Source organism: Scyliorhinus torazame, chromosome 22 (assembly GCF_047496885.1).
Source record: "Scyliorhinus torazame isolate Kashiwa2021f chromosome 22, sScyTor2.1, whole genome shotgun sequence".
NCBI classification, from domain to species: domain Eukaryota; kingdom Metazoa; phylum Chordata; class Chondrichthyes; order Carcharhiniformes; family Scyliorhinidae; genus Scyliorhinus; species Scyliorhinus torazame.
This window is the reverse complement of record NC_092728.1, coordinates 30,040,491-30,059,878: the sequence shown is the minus strand read 5'-3', so window position 1 is coordinate 30,059,878 and position 19,388 is coordinate 30,040,491. Positions and strand designations below refer to the sequence as shown.

At 55.9% G+C, this 19,388-nt stretch overlaps 1 protein-coding gene across 2 annotated transcripts in view; it reads left to right on the top strand.

The window, feature by feature from the left end:
- The window catches only part of LOC140398984 (proteolipid protein 2-like), an 82,518-nt gene that overhangs the window by 57,682 nt on the left and 5,448 nt on the right, over nucleotides 1-19,388 (top strand). The window contains exon 4 of one of the 2 annotated variants that reach the window (XM_072488008.1): nucleotides 3,980-4,124. The exons of the other annotated variant lie outside the window; for it this stretch is intronic. Within the exon in view, the coding sequence (XP_072344109.1) occupies nucleotides 3,980-4,124 (145 nt within the window). The remainder of the gene's footprint in view (nucleotides 1-3,979; nucleotides 4,125-19,388) is intronic. 2 annotated transcript variants of the gene reach the window in all.

The following is a 19,388-nucleotide window of genomic DNA, read 5'->3' as shown; positions in this document are numbered from 1 at the left end:
GGCATACGGCATGCTTGCCTTCATTGGCCGGGGCATTGAGTATAAGAATTGGCAAGTCATGTTGCAGCTGTATAGAACCTTAGTTAGGCCACACTTGGAGTATAGTGTTCAATTCTGGTCGCCACACTACCAGAAGGATGTGGAGGCTTTAGAGAGGGTGCAGAAGAGATTTACCAGAATGTTGCCTGGTATGGAGTGCATTAGCTATGAGGAGCGGTTGAATAAACTCGGTTTGTTCTCACTGGAACGAAGGAGGTTGAGGGGCGACCTGATAGAGGTATACAAAATTATGAGGGGCATAGACAGAGTGGATAGTCAGAGGCTTTTCCCCAGGGTAGTGGGGTCAATTACTAGGGGGCATAGGTTTAAGGTGAGAGGGGCAAGGTTTAGAGTAGATGTACGAGGCAAGTTTTTTACGCAGAGGGTAGTGGGTGCCTGGAACTCACTACCGGAGGAGGTAGTGGAAGCAGGGACGATAGGGACATTTAAGGGGCATCTTGACAAATATATGAATTGGATGGGAATAGAAGGATACGGACCCAGGAAGTGTAGAAGATTGTAGTTTAGTCGGGCAGTATGGTCGGCACGGGCTTGGAGGGCCGAAGGGCCTGTTCCTGTGCTGTACATTTCTTTGTTCTTTGTTCTTTGTTCTAATCTATATCCTGCTGTAACCTCTGACGTCCTCATCGTTATCTGCAATTCCACCAACCTTTGTGTCATCCGCAAACGTACTAATCAAACCAGTAACATTTTCCTACAACTCATTTACATATATATATATATATTACAAGCAGCAAAGGTCCCAGCACTGATCCCTGAGGAACGTCACTAGTCACAGATCTCCATTCAGAAACGCACCCTCCCAAGTCCTTCTCTTTGGTTAATACTGATGCAAAGTACTCACTTAATACCTCACCCATTTCCTCTGGCTCCACGCCTAGATTCCCTCCCCTGTCCTTGTGTGGGCCAACCCTCCCTGGCTACCCTCTTGCTTTTTATATTGGGATAAAAAGCCTTGGGAATTTCCTTAATCCTATTTGCCAATTACTCTTTGTGTCCCCTTTTAGCCCTCCTGACTCCTTGCTTAAGTTTCTTTCTACATTCCTTGTATTCCACACTTGCTTTGTGTGTTCCCAGCCTCATAGCCTTGACAAATGCCTCCTTTTTCTTATTGACTAAGCTCCCAGTATCTCTCATTATCCAAAGTTCCCGAAACTTGCCATACTTATACTTCATCCTTATAGGAACGTGCCAATCCTGAATTCCTATCAACTTACACCATAAAACGCTAGGAGGGTCTCCCACATCGTGGTGGCCTGCTGTGTCCTCCACAACATCGCGCAGCAGAGTGGCGACGTGCTGGTTGAATGCCGGGCCTATTCTGATGAAGAGGGGGAGGGAGAGGATGGGCTGAACATGATGCCCGGGTAGCACAGGAGACCGCATCATGTGTGCCAGTGCTGTCATGCGTGGAATGCTCTAATCGGCTCCAGGTTCACAGACTAGGAGGCCTGGCCGGCGACATGGACATCCTATCCCACCCACACACCATCCCCCTCGGCCGGCTACCCCTCTCATGAACACCGTCCCTCTATCACCTTCCCTCCTCTCACCCTTGAACCACCGCTGAGATTCCTACCTGCCTCACTAGGGTGTGCGGATCCAGGTTTGGCAATGTTGGACTCCTGCCCACGGTAGCACTTCCCACCGATCACCTGGGTAATCCCTGCATGCGAGCTGGCCATTCCGTCACACAGTCCCATCGAACTCCTGGGGTGGCCGAGGTGGAGATTTGGGAGAGGTGGGGGGGAAATGGGATGGCGGTAGGGCGGGGTACCGGGGCTGTGAATGGTGTCTGAACCTGAGTCCGAGGCCTGAGCCGACCCCTAACGTCCACTCATCCTCCCCCACCCCCCCAGCGCCTCCTCTGAAGCCAGCCCAGCCCATCCCTCACACCCTGCTGACAGAGCACCAAGGCATTGGTGACAGCATTGCCTGGCTGTTGGCTGACCTAAGCCAGTCACAGCGGAAGGTGGCCCAGTCCCAGAGGGAGGTGGCACAGTCACAGGGTGATGTGGCACAGTGCCAGAGGGAGGTGGCCCAGTCCCATAGGGAGGTGGCACAGTCCCAGAGGGAGGTGGCACAGTCACTGGGTAATGTGGCACAGTGCCAGAGGGAGGTGGCCCAGTCCCATAGGGAGGTGGCCCAGTCACTGGGTGATGTGGCACAGTGCCAGAGGGAGGTGGCCCAGTCCCATAGGGAGGTGGCACAGTCCCAGAGGGAGGTGGCACGCAACCATGATGGCCGGTATGCGTGGGACGGGTTTAGTGCCAGCGGCACAGTGCTCCCTACTCAGTCTGACTTCCCGGAGGAAAGTGCAGGCTTCTTCCTGCACTGCTGGCTGGCCCTGACGACCGGGCCCACTCTCGGCCGTCGCCTAGGCCCGGTTGTGAATGGCGCTGATTGGGAACAGGTGAACATCTTTGTACAGATTTGTGCCCTCACCGCTAACACCCCTCTGTGCTGCACCTGTGCCAAATTAACTGGTGTCTACCCTTTTGGCCTGACGGGCCGTCACGCTTCGCGTCGGTGGTTCCCCAGGTGGAACATCAGGACTAGAGGCCGCCCTGCTGCGATTCCCGCCCTGTGACCATTGGCTGCCGTGCTCTGGAATGCCCGGGTCCTGATGGGCTTGGCAGTCACTGAGTGTCCCAGGTGGTGTGATGCCACCCTGTTCTCCCGCTGCCCATCAGATGCCCCAGGGACAGGCGGGGGAAGGGTCCAAGGCATTGTGGTGTTCTGACACCTCCCCTGCAGGAGTCACCAGCATGAACCCCATCTCCTCTTCCCTCGGGGTGCCCGACGCTCCCCGGGCTACTCCTTGGGAGGGGGGGGGGGGTTGTGACCGGAGCGAACTCCTGGACTCTCCCACACCACCTAGCACTGCCAGTCCTGGAGGCCCGCTCCCGTCAACCAGAGTATCAATGCTCAGAACCATGGGGCACAGGGAGTGAGCCACCTCCCTCTGGGACTGTGCCACCTCTCTGGGACTGGGCCACCTCCCTCTGCTACTGTGCCACATCACCCAGTGACTGTGCCACCTCCCTCTGGGACTGGGCCACCTCCCTCTGGCACTGTGCCACATCACCCAGTGACTGTGCCACCTCCCTCTGGGACTGGGCCACCTCCCTCTGGCACTGTGCCACATCACCCAGTGACTGTGCCACCTCCCTCTGGGACTGGGCCACCTCCCTCTGGCACTGTGCCACATCACCCAGTGACTGTGCCACCTCCCTCTGGGGCTGGGCCACCTCCCTCTAGCACTGTGCCACATCACCCAGTGACTGTGCCACATCACCCAGTGACTGTGCCACGTCCCTCTGGGACTGGGCCACCTCCCTCTGGCACTGTGCCACATCACCCAGTGACTGTGCCACCTCCCTCTGGGGCTGGGCCACCTCCCTCTAGCACTGTGCCACATCACCCAGTGACTGTGCCACCTCCCTCTGGGACTGTGCCACCTCCCTCTGGGACTGGGCCACCTCCCTCTGGCACTGTGCCACATCACCCAGTGACTGTGCCACCTCCCTCTGGGACTGGGCCACCTTCCTCTGTGACTGGCTTAGGTCAGCCAACAGCCAGGCAATGCTGCCAACGCCCACAACCATGACCCGTTGTGACTGGGCCACGCTCTGCAGCGGCTCTGCTACATGGCTGCCTGTGCGAGGACAGCCCTGTCATGTTCCTCGGCCACCGCCTGCCTAGATTTCCCGAGGCCTTGGACATCCTGACCTATGGCCAATATCTTCGCTCCCAAGGCCTCCACCGTGGTCACCACCTGTGCTGTAGTGGCCTGGGTGGCACGCATTGTTGACACCTCCAACTGCACCTACAGGTGCTGGATGGTTGCTGACAGCCCCTCATGCAGTCCCTGGCTCTGTGACTGAATCTCCACTATCGATGAGATCTCTGTTTCCAGAATCCCGAGAATGATCCGGACAGCCGCAAGTCCCTGGGGTCGGGCCGCCATCCGACTGTCCGCCCCCTCGGGGGTTCCTTCCTCCACCTGCTGAACCGCACTAGATGGTGTCCCAGGAGCGTCTACATTAATGTGCCCAACCGAGGTGAGTGTGTCTGGGATGGTGGAGGGTGTTGGAGACAGCTGTGACAGGAAGTCAGTGCTCCCGGGTGTCTCAGGCTGCGACGTGGGGGCTCCCATCGCTACGTGGGCCCCGTCGCTGGAATCGACTTGGGGTGTGCAGCTGGTGGCCTTCGTGGTCAGGGCACGCACCCATGACGGCCGGTATGTGTAACGGCTGCGTGGGACGGGTTTAGTGCTGCAGACTCAGCCTGACTTCCCGGAGGACAGTGCAGCTTCTTCCTGCACTACCGGCTGGCCATGGCGCTGGGGTCCATTCTCGGCCACTGCCTAGGCCCGGTATATGGGACCGGGTGGCAGCCTCCTTCCCGCCCTGGGGTAGAGAGTGGCCTGCCTCGCCTCCACAATATGCAGTAATGTCTCCAGCTCCGTGCCTGCAAATCGGATGCCGCTCTCCATCCTGCCAGCTTATTAGAACATAGAACATAGAACATTACAGCAGTACAGGCCCTTTGGCCCTCAATGTTGCGCCGACCTGTGAAACCACTCTAAAGCCCATCTACACTATTCCTTTATCGTCCATATGTCTATCCAATGACCGTTTGAATGCCCTTAGTGTTGGCGAGTCCACTACTGTTGCAGGCAGGGCATTCCACACCCTTACTACTCTCTGAGTAAAGAACCTACCTCTGACATCTGTCCTATATCTATCTCCCCTCAATTTAAAGCTATGTCCCCTCGTGCTAGTCATCACCATCTGAGGAAAAAGGCTCTCACTGTCCACCCTATCCAATCCTCTGATCATCTTGCATGCCTCAATTAAGTCACCTCTTAACCTTCTTCTCTCTAACGAAAACAGCCTCAAGTCCCTCAGCCTTTCCTCATAAGATCTTCCCTCCATACCAGGCAACATTCTGGTAAATCTCCTCTGCACCCTTTCCAATGCTTCCACATCCTTCCTGTAATGCGGCGACCAGAATTGCATGCAATACTCCAAATGCGGCCGCACCAGAGTTATGTACAGCTGCAACATGACCTCATGGCTCCGAAACGCAATCCCTCTACCAATAAAAGCTAACACACCGTAAGCCTTCTTAACAACCCTCTCAATCTGGGTGGCAACGTTCAGGGATCTATGTACATGGACACCAAGATCTCTCTGCTCATCCACACTGCCAAGAATCTTCCCATTAGCCCAGTACTCTGTCTTCCTATTATTCCTTCCAAAATGAATCACCTCACACTTTTCTGCATTAAACTCCATTTGCCACCTCTCAGCCCAGCGCTGCAGCTTATCTATCTCCCTCTGTAACTTGTAACGTCCTTCCGCACTGTCCACAACTCCACCGACTTTAGTGTCATCTGCAAATTTACTCACCCATCCTTCTACGCCCTCCTCCAGGTCATTTATAAAAATGACAAACAGCAGTGGCCCCAAAACATATCCTTGTGGTACACCACTAGTAACTGGACTCCAGTCTGAACATTTCCCATCAACCACCACCCTTTGTCTTCTTCCAGCTAGCCAATTTCTGATCCAAACTGCTAAATCACCCTGAATCCCATGCCTCCGTATTTTCTGCAGTAGCCTACCGTGGGAACCTTATCAAACGCTTTACTGAAATCCATATACACCACATCAACTACTTTACCCGCATCTACCTGTTTGGTCACCTTCTCAAAGAACTCAATAAAATGAGTGTGTGGGGAGTGGAGTGCTAATACTCGGCTGCAGCTTGTCAGCCTCTCGAGTGGCAATACTGACCGCGGTGAATTGGGTATCGTTTCTCGTTGGAGTTCCATGTGGCGCCAGTGCCAGCTCATCAACAGTCCCTGAATTGCTCTGGAACCGGCACCAATTTTACTGCCCTAGAAGTCCACCGATTCAGTCCCAGTGTCAACACGTAGGGCTGGTTTCTCCGCGAGCCGACTCCGAAATTGCATTCGCCGATCGGGCAGAGAATTCCTTTGATGCCGGAATAGGGGTTGGCGACTGTTTTCAAATGCACCACACCTCCAAAACAGCATCACAGGTGAGTATGGCGCACGCCATTGGGACGGCCTCAGGACGTCACCTGAAGGCCCTCCCCCGATGCTCTGCCCCTGATGGGCCGACTTCCCACCGGCGTGGATCACTTGTGGTCTGAGGTTTCGTCAACCACGCATGGCGGCTGTGGACCGTGTCCCGCGCAGCCACTGTCGGGGGGGGGGGCGGTTTCCACTGGCCAGGGGAGTTTTGACGAGGGTTGGGGTGGCGGGGTTATAGGGGGGGCTATCTGGCAGGCCGGGTCCGCTCGTGGCCGGCGCCATATTATACGGCGTGACCGTTGCAGGTCGTTGCCGTGCGCACGCGCGGCCACTGACCCGGCAATTCTCCGGCCGTTTCTGTCGGGAATGCCGGGGGTTCTACGTGGCGCGGCAGCTCGCACCTCACCTGGCGGAGCATCGGTGCGGGGGGGGCGCCCACTTTTTAATCGCAAGACTATACACATGCTCCGGACATAGCCTCAAAATCGGAGAATAGAGTCCTTAGTCTCGCAAATGGAGAATCTCTCTCTCTCCCTCCCCGTCTCTCTCTAGAACATAGAACATAGAACATTACAGCGCAGTACAGGCCCTTCGGCCCTCGATGTTGCGTCGACCTGTGAAACCACTCTGAAGCCCATCTACACTATTCCCTTATCGTCCATATGTCTATCCAATAATAATTTGAATGCCCTTAGTGTTGGCGAGTCCACTACTGTTGCAGACAGGGCATTCCACGCCCTTACTACTCTCTGAGTAAAGAACCTACCTCTGACATCTGTCCTATATCTGTCTCCCCTCAATTTAAAGCTATGTCCCCTCGTGCTAGACATTGCCATCCGAGGAAAAAGGCTCTCACTGTCCACCCTATCCAATCCTCTGATCATCTTGTATGCCTCAATTAAGTCACCTCTTAACCACCTTCTCTCTAACGAAAACAGCCTCAAGTCCCTCAGCCTTCCCTCATAAGATCTTCCCTCCAGACCAGGCAACATTCTGGTAAATCTCCTCTGCACCCTTTCCAATGCATCCACATCCTTCCTATAATCCCTCTACTCTCCCCGTCTCTCTCTCTCTCTCTCTCCCCGTCTCTCTCCCCGTCTCTCTCTCTCTATCTCCCCGTCTCTCTCTCTCTCTGTCTCTCTCCCCGTCTCTCTCTATCTCTCTCCCCATCTCTCTCTCTCTCCCTGTCTCTGTTTCTCGCCGTCTGTCTCTCTCCCCGTTTCTCTCTCTCTCTCTCTCTCTCTCTCTCTCCCCGTCTCTCACTATCTCTCTCGCTCTCTCTCCCCCGTCTCTCTCTCTCCCCCGTCTCTGTCTTTCTCGCCGTCTCTCCTACTCTCCCCGTCGCTCTCTCGCCGTCTCTCTCTCTCTCGCTTCCCCCGTCTCTCTGTGTCTCGCCGTCTCTTTCTCTCTCTCTCTCCCCCGTTGAGGGGTCTAGCCTCTGACCCCTTGTTCTAGACACCCCCAGACAGAGGAAACAACATCCCTGTATCCAGTCTGTCCAGCCTTGTAGAATTTTCTACATTTCAATTAGATTCCCCCCTCTTTCCTCTAAATTCCAGCGAATTCAGGCCCAGTCGACCCAATCTCTCCTCGTCCGACGATCCTTCATCCCAGGAATCAGTCTGGTGAACCTTCACTGCATTCCCTCGGCAGCAAGTATATCCTTTCTTGGATAAGGGGACTGAAACTATACACAATACTCTAGGTGTGGTCTCAACCAACCCCTGTGCAACTGCAATGAGACATCCCTGCTGCTGTACTCCAATCCTCTCGCAATGAAGGCCAACAAACCATTTGCCTTCTAACCGCTCTCTGTACTGCGTGCTGTGCTGGTTTTCAGTGACTGGTGTACCAGGGTACGCAGTACATCAACATCGCCCAATCTTATCACCATTTAAATAACACTCTGCCATTCTGATTCTCCATCCAAATGTATCCACGTTATGCTGCATCTGCCGTGTATTTGCCCACTTAGTCACCTTGTCCAAATCACCTTGAAGCTCCTTAATATCTTCCTCGCCATTCACATTTCCACCAAGTTAGAGTTGTCAGAAAACGTGGAGATAATACATCTGGTTCCCTCATCCAAATCATTCAGAATGGCTGGGACGTCCAAGAACAAAGAACAAAGAAATGTACAACACGGGAACAGGCCCTTCGGCCCTCCACGCCTGTGCCGACCATGCTGCCCGTCTAAACTAAAATCTTCTACACTTCCTGGGTCCATATCCCTCTATTCCCATCCTTTTCATGTATTTGTCAAGATGCCCCTTAAACGTCACTATCGTCCCTGCTTCCACCACCTCCTCCGGCAGCGAGTTCCAGGCACCCACTACCCTCTGTGTAAAAAAAAAAAAAAAACTTGCCTCTACTCTAAACCTTGCCCCTCTCACCTTAAACCTATGCCCCCTAGTAATTGACCCCTCTACCCCGGGGAAAAGCCTCTGACTATCCACTCTGTCTATGTCCCTCATAATTTTGTAGACCTCTATCAGGTCGCCCCTCAACCTCCGTCGTTCCAGTGAGAACAAACCGAGTTTATTCAACCGCTCCTCATAGCTAATGCCCTCCATACCAGGCAACATTCTGGTTAATCTCTTCTGCACCCGCTCTAAAGCCTCCACATCCTTCTGGTAGTGTGGCGACCAGAATTGAACACTATACTCCAAGTGTGGCCTAACTAAGGTTCTATACAGCTGCAACATGACTTGCCAATTCTTATACTCAATGCCCCGGCCAATGAAGGCAAGCATGCCGTATGCCTTCTTGACTACCTTCTCCACCTGTGTTGCCCCTTTCAGTGGCCTGTGGACCTGTACACCTAGATCTCTCTGACTTTCAATACTCTTGAGAATTCTACCATTCACTGTATATTCCCTACCTGCATTAGACCTTCCAAAATGCATTACCTCACATTTGTCCGGATTAAACTCCATCTGCCATCTCTCCGCCCAAGTCTCCAAACAATCTAAATCCTGCTGTATCCTCTGACAGTCCTCATCGCTATCTGCAATTCCACCAACCTTTGCGTCATCTGTAAACTTACTAATCAGACAGTTACATTTTCCTCCAGATCATTTATATATACTACGAACAGCAAAGGTCCCAGCACTGATCCATGTGGAACACCACTAGTCACAGCCCTCCAATTAGAAACGCATCCTTCCATTGCTACTCTACAGAGTAGTGAGGCCGTGGAATGCCCTACCTGCTACAGTAGTGAACTCGCCAACATTGAGGGCATTTAAAAGTTTATTGGATAAACATATGGATGATAATGGCATAGTGTAGGTTAGATGGCTTTTGTTTCGGTGCAACATCGTGGGCCGAAGGGACTGTACTGCGCTGTATTGTTCTATGTTCTATGTACTCTCTGCCTTCTATGACCTAGCCTGATCCCGTGTGACTTCACCTTTTGTACCAGTCTACCATGAGGGACCTTGTCAAAGGCATTACTGAAGTCCATATATACAACATTCGCTGCCCTACCTGCATCAATCACCTTTGTGACCTCTTCGAAAAACTCTTATCAAGTTAGTGAGACACGACTTCCCCTTCACAAAACCATGCTGCCTCTCACTAATACGTCCATTTGCTTCCAAATGGGAGTAGATCCTAGGGCAGCACGGTAGCATTGTGGATAGCACAATTACTTCACAGCTCCAGGGTCCCAGGTTCGATTCCGGCTTGGGTCACTGTCTGTGCGGAGTCTGCACATCCTCCCCGTGTGTGCGTGGGTTTCCTCCGGGTGCTCCGGTTTCCTCCCACAGTCCAAAGATGTGCAGGTTAGGTGGATTGGCCATGATAAATTGCCCTTAGTGTCCAAAAGGCTCACCAGCCTGTAGTTCCCTGAATTATCCTTGCTACCCTTCTTAAACAAAGGAACAACATTGGCTATTCTCCAGTCCTCCGGGACATCACCGGAAGACAGTGAGGATCCAAAGATTTCTGTCAAGGCCTCAACAATTTCCTCTCTAGCCTCCTTCAGTATTCTGGGGTATATCCTATCCGGCCCTGGGGACTTATCTACCTTAATATTTTTCAAAACGCTCAACACCTCGTCTTTTTAAGAACAACGAACAAAGAAAATTACAGCACCAGAACAGGCCCTTCGGCCCTCCCAGCCTGTGCCGATCCAGATCCTTTATCTAAACCTGTCACCTATTTTCCAAGAATCTACTTCCCTCTGTTCCCCGCCCATTCATATATCTGTCTAGATGCATCTTGAATGATGCTATCGTGCCCGCCTCTACCACCTCTGCTGGCAAAGCGTTCCAGGCACCCACCACCCTCTGCGTAAAAAACTTTCCACGCACATCTCCCTTAACCTTTCCCCCTCTCACCTTGAAATCGTGACCCCTTGTAATTGACACTCCCACTCTTGGAAAAAGCGTGTTGCTATCCACCCTGTCCATACCTCTCAATTTTGTAGATCTTATGTATGCTTCCTTTTTCATTTTAGCTAGTCTCACAATTCCACCTGTCATCCATGGTTCCCTAATCTTGCCATTTATATCCCTCATTTTCACAGGGACATGTCTGTCCTGCACTCTAATTAACCTTTCCTTAAAAGACTCCCACATTTAAAATGTGGATTTACCCTTAAAGAGCCGCTCCCAATCCACATTCCCTAGCTCCTGCCGAATTTTGTTATACTTGGCCTTTCCCCAATTTAGCACTCTTCCTTTTGCACTTTTGGATCTCAATGTGATCCAGGCTATCTACACACCCTTCTCCAGACTCAACATCCACCAATTCCTTCTCTTTGGTGAATACGAATGCAAAGTATTCATTTAGTACCTCGCCCATTTCCTCTGGCTCCACACATATATTCCCTTGCCTATCCTTCAGTGGGCCAACCCTTTCCCTGGCTACCCTCTTGCTTTTTATGTGTGTGTAAAAAGCCTTGGGATTTTCCTTAACCCTGTTTGCCAATTACTTTGCCAATGACTTTCGTGACCTCTTCTAGCCCTCCTGACTCTTTGCTTAAGTTCCTTCCTACTTTCCTTATATTCCACACAGGCTTTGTCTGTTCCTAGACTTTTAGCCCTGACAAATGCCTCCTTTTTCTTTTTGACGAGGCCTCCAATATCTCTCGTTATCCAAGGTTCCTGAAATTTGCCATATTTATCCTTCTTCCTCACAGGAACATGCCGGTCCTGAATTCCTTTCAACTGACATTTGAAAGCCTCCCACATGTCAGATGTTGATTTACTCTCAACATCCGCCCCCAATCTAGGTTCTTCAGTTCCCGCCTAATATTGTTATAAGTAGCCTTCCCCCAATTCAGCACATTCACCTTAGGACCACTCTTATCCTTGTCCACTAGCACTTCAAAACTTACTGAATTGTGGTCACTGTTCCCAAAATGCTCCCCTACTGAAACTTCTACCACCTAGCCGGGCTCATTCCCCAATACCAGGTCCAGTACAGCCCCTTCCCAAGTTGGATTGTCTACATATTTCAAGAAGCCCTCCTGGATGCTCCTTACAAACTCTGCCCCATCCAGGCCCCTAGCACTAAGTGAGTCCCAGTCAATATTGGGGAAGTTGAAGTCTCCCATCACAACAACCCTGTTGTTTTTACTCATTGTCTATCTATCTGAAAAATGAAAATCGCTTATTGTCACAAGTAGGCTTCTATGAAGTTACTGTGAAAAGCCCCAAGTCGCCACATTCCGGCGCCTGTTCGGGGAGGCTGTTACGGTAATTTAACCGTGCTGCTGGACTGCCTTGGTCTGCTTTCAAAGCCAGCGATTTAGTCCTGTGCTACTATCTGCTCCTCTATCTCCCGCTGGCTGTTGGCAGGCCTGTAGTAAACTCCCAACATTGCGACTGCACCCTTCTTATTCCTGTTCTCTACCCATATAGCCTCGGTGCCCTCTCAGGTGCCCTCCCGCAGTACAGCTGTGATATTCTCCCTAACCAGTAGCGCAACTCCGCCACCCCTTTTACATCCTCCTCTATCCCGCCTGAAACGGACCCGCTATTTTCAGCCACATCGCCCTGTCTGCTCTTCCTCAGTGCCATACTGGCCCTGTTCCCCAGTTCTCCCTCAATGCTTTCACCTTCTGACCTATTGCTCCGGTACCCACCCCCCTTCCATACCGTGTGACACTAGCAAACCCACACTGATTCATGCGGGACTCCAGCACTGATCCCTGCTTGGCGCCAGCACTGATCCCCGCGGGACCCCAGCACTGATCCCCGCGAGACCCCAGCACTGATCCCCGCGGGACCCCAGCACTGATCCCCGCGGGACCCCAGCACTGATCCCGGCGGGACCCCAGCGCTGATCCCCGCGGGACCCCACCGCTGATCCCCGCGGGACCCCACTGCTGATCCACGCGGGACCCCACCGTGGGTCCCCAGCACTGATCCCCGCGGGACGCCAGCACTGATCCCCGCGGGACGCCAGCACTGATCCCCGCGGGACGCCAGCACTGATCCCCGCGGGACGCCAGCACTGATCCCCGCGGGACGCCAGCACTGATCCCCGCGGGACGCCAGCACTGATCCCCGCGGGACGCCAGCACTGATCCCCGCGGGACGCCAGCACTGATCCCCGCGGGACGCCAGCACTGATCCCCGCGGGACGCCAGCACTGATCCCCGCGGGACGCCAGCACTGATCCCCGCGGGACGCCAGCACTGATCCCCGCGGGACGCCAGCACTGATCCCCGCGGGACGCCAGCACTGATCCCCGCGGGACGCCAGCACTGATCCCCGCGGGACGCCAGCACTGATCCCCGCGGGACGCCAGCACTGATCCCCGCGGGACGCCAGCACTGATCCCCGCGGGACGCCAGCACTGATCCCCGCGGGACGCCAGCACTGATCCCCGCGGGACGCCAGCACTGATCCCCGCGGGACGCCAGCACTGATCCACGCCGGACCCCAGCACTGATCCCTGCCGGACCCCAGCACTGATCCCTGCCGGACCCCAGCACTGATCCCCGACGGACCCCAGGACTGATCCCCGAAGGACCCCAGCACAGATTCGTGTGGTACCATGGCACTGATCCCCGACGGACCCCAGCACTGATCCCCGACGGACCACAGCACAGATCCTTGCGGTACCATAGAACATAGAACATAGAACGATACAGCGCAGTACATGCCCTTCGGCCCACGATGTTGCACCGAAACAAAAGCCATCTAACCTACACTATGCCATTGTCATCTATATGCTTATCCAATAAACGTTTAAATGCCCTCAATGTTGGTGAGTTCACTACTGTTGTAGGTAGGGCATTCCACGGCCTCACCACTCTTTGCATAAAGAACCTACCTCTGACCTCTGTCCTATATCTATTACCCCTCAGTTTAAAGCTATGTCCCCTCGTGCCAGCCATTTCTTCCGCGGGAGAAGGCTCTCACTGTCCACCCTATCTAACCCCCTGATCATTTTGTATGCCTCTATTAAGTCTCCTCTTAACCTTCTTCTCTCCAACGAAAACAACCTCAAGTCCATCAGCCTTTCCTCATAAGATTTTCCCTCCATACCAGGCAACATCCTGGTAAATCTCCTCTGCACCCGCTCCAAAGCCTCCACGTCCTTCCTATAATGCGGTGACCAGAACTGTACGCAATACTCCAAATGCGGCCGTACCAGAGTTCTGTACAGCTGCAACATGACCTCCTGACTCCGAAACTCAATCCCTCTACCAATAAAGGCCAACACTCCATAGGCCTTCTTCACAACCCTATCAACCTGGGTGGCAACTTTCAGGGATCTATGTACATGGACACCTAGATCCCTCTGCTCATACACACTTCCAAGAACTTTACCATTAGCCAAATATTCCGCAGTCCTGTTATTCCTTCCAAAGTGAATCACCTCACATTTCTCTACATTAAACTCCATTTGCCACCTCTCAGCCCAGCTCTGCAGCTTATCTATGTCCCTCTGTAACCTGCTACATCCTTCCACACTGTCGACAACACCACCGACTTTAGTGTCGTCTGCAAATTTACTCACCCACCCTTCTGCGCCTTCCTCTAGGTCATTGATAAAAATGACAAACAGCAACGGCCCCAGAACAGATCCTTATGGTACGCCACTTGTAACTGAACTCCATTCTGAACATTTCCCATCAACCACCACCCTCTGTCTTCTTTCAGCTAGCCAATTTCTGATCCACATCTCTAAATCACCCTCAATCCCCAGTCTCCGTATTTTCTGCAATAGCCTACCGTGGGAACCTTATCAAACGCTTCACTGAAATCCATATACACCACATCAACTGCTCTACCCTCGTCTACCTGTTCAGTCACCTTCTCAAAGAACTCGATAAGGTTTGTGAGGCATGACCTACCCTTCACAAAGCCATGCTGACTATCCCTGATCATATTATTCCTATCTAGATGATTATAAATCTTGTCTCTTATAATCCCCTCCAAGACTTTACCCACTACAGACGTGAGGCTCACCGGTCTATAGTTGCCGGGGTTGTCTCTGCTCCCCTTTTTGAACAAAGGGACCACATTTGCTATCCTCCAGTCCTCTGGCACTATTCCTGTAGCCAATGATGACATAAAAATCAAAGCCAAAAGTCCAGCAATCTCTTCCCTGGCCTCCCAGAGCATCCTAGGATAAATCCCATCAGGCCCTAGACTTATCTATTTTCAGCCTGTCCAGAATTGCCAACACCTCTTCCCTACGTACCTCGATGCCGTCTATTCTAATAGCCTGGGTCTCAGCATTCTCCTCCACAACATTATCTTTTTCCTGAGTGAATACTGACGAAAAATATTCATTTAGCATCTCGCCTATCTCTTCAGACTCCACACACAACTTCCCATCCCTGTCCTTGACTGGTCCTACACTTTCCCTAGTCATTCGCTTATTCTTGACATACCTATAGAAAGCTTTTGGGTTTTCCTTGATCCTACCTGCCAAATACTTCTCATGTCCCCTCCTTGCTCGTCTTAGCTCTCTCTTTAGATCCTTCCTCGCGACCTTGTAACTATCCATCGCCCCAACTGAAACTTCACACCTCATCTTCACATAGGCCTCCTTCGTCCTCTTAACAAGAGATTCCACTTCTTTGGTAAACCACGGTTCCCTCGCTCTACGCCTTCCTGCCTGACCGGTACGTACTTATCAAGAACACGCAGTAGCTGATCCTTGAACAAGCTCCACTTATCCAGTGTGCCCGACACTTGCAGCCTACTTCTCCAACCTATCCCCCAAGTCACGTCTAATGGCATCATAATTGCCCTTCCCCCCAGCTATAACTCTTGCCCTGCGGTGTATACTTATCCCTTTCCATCACTAACGTAAACGTCACCGAATTGTGGTCACTGTCCCCAAAGTGCTCTCCTACCTCCAAATCCAACACCTGGCCTGGTTCATTACCCAAAACCAAATCCAACGTGGCCTCGCCTCTTGTTGGCCTGTCAACATATTGTGTCAGGAAACCCTCCTGCACACACTGTACAAAAAACGACCCATCCAATGTACTCGAACTATATCTTTTCCAGTCAATATTTGGAAAGTTAAAGTCTCCCATAATAACTACCCTGTTACTTTCGCTCTTATCCAGGATCATCCTCGCCATCCTTTCCTCTACATCCCTAGAACTATTTGGAGGCCTATAGAAAACTCCCAACAGGGTGACCTCTCCTTTCCTGTTTCTAACCTCAGCCCATACTACCTCGGAAGAAGAGTCCCCATCTAGCATCCGTAATACTGCTCTTGACTAGCAGCGCCACTCCTCCCCCTCTTTTGCCTCCTTCTCTGAGCTTACTAAAACACCTAAACCCCGGATCCTGCAACATCCATTCCTGTCCCTGCTCTATCCATGTCTCCTAAATGCCACAACATCGAAGTCCCATGGTACTGATCCCCGTGGGACCCCACCACTGATCCCCGCGGGATGCCAGCACTGATCCCTGATCCCTGCAGGATCATGGCACTAATCCCCGCCGGCCCCCAGCACTAATCCCCGCCGGCCCCCAGCACTGATCCCTGCGGGACCCCGGCACTGTTCCCTGTGGGACACCAGCACTGATCCCTGCGGGACCCCGGCACTGATCCCTGCCGGACCCCGGCACTGATCCCTGCGGGACCCCAGCACTGATCCCTGTGGGACCCCAGCACTGATCCCTGCGGGACCCCGGCACTGTTCCCTGTGGGACCCCAGCACTGATCCCGGCGGGACCCCGGCACTGTTCCCGGCGGGACGCCAGCCCTGATCCCCGCGGGACGCCAGCCCTGATCCCCGCGGGATGCCAGCCCTGATCCCTGCGGGACACCAGCCCTGATCCCCGCGGGACGCCAGCGCTGATCCCTGCGGGACGCAAGTGCTGATCCCCGCTGGACACTAGCGCTGATGCCCGCGGGACGCCAGCGCTGATGCCCGCGGGACGCCAGCGCTGATCCCCGCGGGACACCAGCATTGATCCCCGCGAGACGCCAGCACTGATCCCCGCGGGACGCCAGCAATGATCCCCGCGGGACGCCAGCACTGATCGCCGCCGGACGCCAGCACTGATCGCCGCCGGACGCCAGCACTGACCCCCGCGGGACGCCAGCACTGACCCCCGCGGGACGCCAGCACTGACCCCCGCGGGACGCCAGCACTGACCCCCGCGGGACGCCAGCACGGATCCCCGTGGGACGCCAGCACTGATCCCCGCGGGACGCAGGCACTGATCCCCGCGGGACGCCAGCACTGATCCCCGCGGGACGCCAGCACTGATCCCCGCGGGACGCCAGCACTGATCCCCGCGGGACGCCAGCACGGATCCCCGCGGGACGCCAGCACGGATCCCGGCCGGACCCCAGCACTGATCCCGGCGGGACCCCAGCACTGATCCCGGCGGTACCCCAGCACTGATCCCGGCGGTACCCCACCACTGATCCCCGCGGGATGCCAGCACTGATCCCTGCAGGATCATAACACTAATCCCAGCCGGACCCCAGCACTAATCCCAGCCGGACCCCAGCACTGATCCCTGCGGGACCCCGGCACTGTTCCCTGTGGGACCCCAGCACTGATCCCTGCGGGACCCCGGCACTGATCCCTGCGGGACCCCAGCACTGCTCCCTGCGGGACACCGGCACTGATCCCTGTGGGACCCCAGCACTGATCCCTGCGGGACCCCGGCACTGTTCCCTGCGGGACCCCAGCACTGATCCCTGCGGGTCCCCGGCACTGTTCCCGGCGGGACGCCAGCCCTGATCCCCGCGGGACGCCAGCCCTGATCCCCGCGGGACGCCAGCCCTGATCCCCGCGGGACGCCAGCGCTGATCCCCGCGGGACGCAAGCGCTGATCCCCGCTGGACCCTAGCGCTGATGCCCGCGGGACGCCAGCGCTGATCCCCGCGGGGCGCCAGCATTGATCCCCGCGGGACGCCAGCACTGATCCCCGCGGGACGCCAGCAATGATCCCCGCCGGACGCCAGCGCTGATCCCCGTGGGACGCCAGCACTGATGCCCGCGGGACGCCAGCACTGATCCCCGCGGGACGCCAGCACTGATCCCCGCGGGACGCCAGCGCTGATCCCCGCGGGACGCCAGCATTGATCCCCGCGGGACGCCAGCGCTGATCCCCGCGGGACGCCAGCATTGATCCCCGCCGGACGCCAGCAATGATCCCCGCCGGAAGCCAGCACTGACCCCCGCGGGACGCCAGCACTGATCCCCGCGGGACGCCAGCACTGATCGCCGCCGGACGCCAGCACGGATCCCCGCGGGACGCCAGCACGGATCCCCGCGGGACGCCAGCACTGACCCCCGCGGGACGCCAGCACTGACCCCCGCGGGACGCCAGCACTGACCCCCGCGGGACGCCAGCACTGATCCCCGCGGGACGCCAGCACTGATCCCCGCGGGACGCCAGCACTGACCCCCGCGGGATGCCAGCACTGACCCCCGCGGGACGCCAGCACGGATCCCTGCAGGATCATGGCACTAATCCCCGCCGGACCCCAGCACTAATCCCCGCCGGACCCCAGCACTGATCCCTGCGGGACCCCGGCACTGTTCCCTGCGGGACACCAGCACTGATCCCTGCGGGCCCCCAGCACTGATCCCTGCGGGACCCCGGCACTGATCCCTGCGGGACCCCGGCACTGATCCCTGCGGGACCCCAGCACTGATCCCTGCGGGACCCCGGCATTGTTCCCTGTGGGACCCCAGCACTGATCCCTGTGGGACCCCAGCACTGATCCCTGTGGGACCCCAGCACTGATCCCTGTGGGACCCCAGCACTGATCCCTGCGGGACCCCAGCACTGATCCCTGCGGGACCCCGGCACTGATCCCTGCGGGACCCCGGCACTGATCCCTGCGGGACCCCGGCACTGTTCCCTGCGGGACCCTGGCACTGTTCCCTGCGGGACCCCGGCACTGATCCCTGCGGGACCCCGGCACTGTTCCCTGCGGGACCCCGGCACTGATCCCTGCGGGACGCCAGCATTGATCCCCGCGAGACGCCAGCAATGATCCCCGCCGGACGCCAGCACTGATCCCCGCCGGACGCCAGCACTGATCCCCGCCGGACGCCAGCACTGATCGCCGCCGGACGCCAGCACTGATCGCCGCCGGACGCCAGCACTGATCCCCGCGGGACGCCAGCACTGACCCCCGCGGGACGCCAGCACTGACCCCCGCGGGACGCCAGCACTGACCCCCGCGGGACGCCAGCACTGACCCCCGCGGGACGCCAGCACGGATCCCCGCGGGACGCCAGCACGGATCCCCGCGGGACGCCAGCACGGATCCCCGCGGGACGCCAGCACTGATCCCGGCCGGACCCCAGCACTGATCCCGGCCGGACCCCAGCACTGATCCCGGCGGGACCCCAGCACTGATCCCGGCGGTACCCCACCACTGATCCCCGCGGGATGCCAGCACTGATCCCTGCAGGATCATGGCACTAATCCCCGCCGGACCCCAGCACTAATCCCCGCCGGACCCCAGCACTGATCCCTGCGGGACCCCGGCACTGTTCCCTGTGGGACACCAGCACTGATCCCTGCGGGACCCCAGCACTGATCCCTGCGGGACCCCAGCACTGATCCCTGCGGGACCCCGGCACTGATCCCTGCGGGACCCCAGCACTGATCCCTGCGGGACCCCAGCACTGATCCCTGCGGGACCCCGGCATTGTTCCCTGCGGGACCCCGGCATTGTTCCCTGTGGGACCCCAGCACTGATCCCTGTGGGACCCCAGCACTGATCCCTGTGGGACCCCGGCACTGATCCCTGTGGGACCCCGGCACTGATCCCTGCGGGACCCCGGCACTGATCC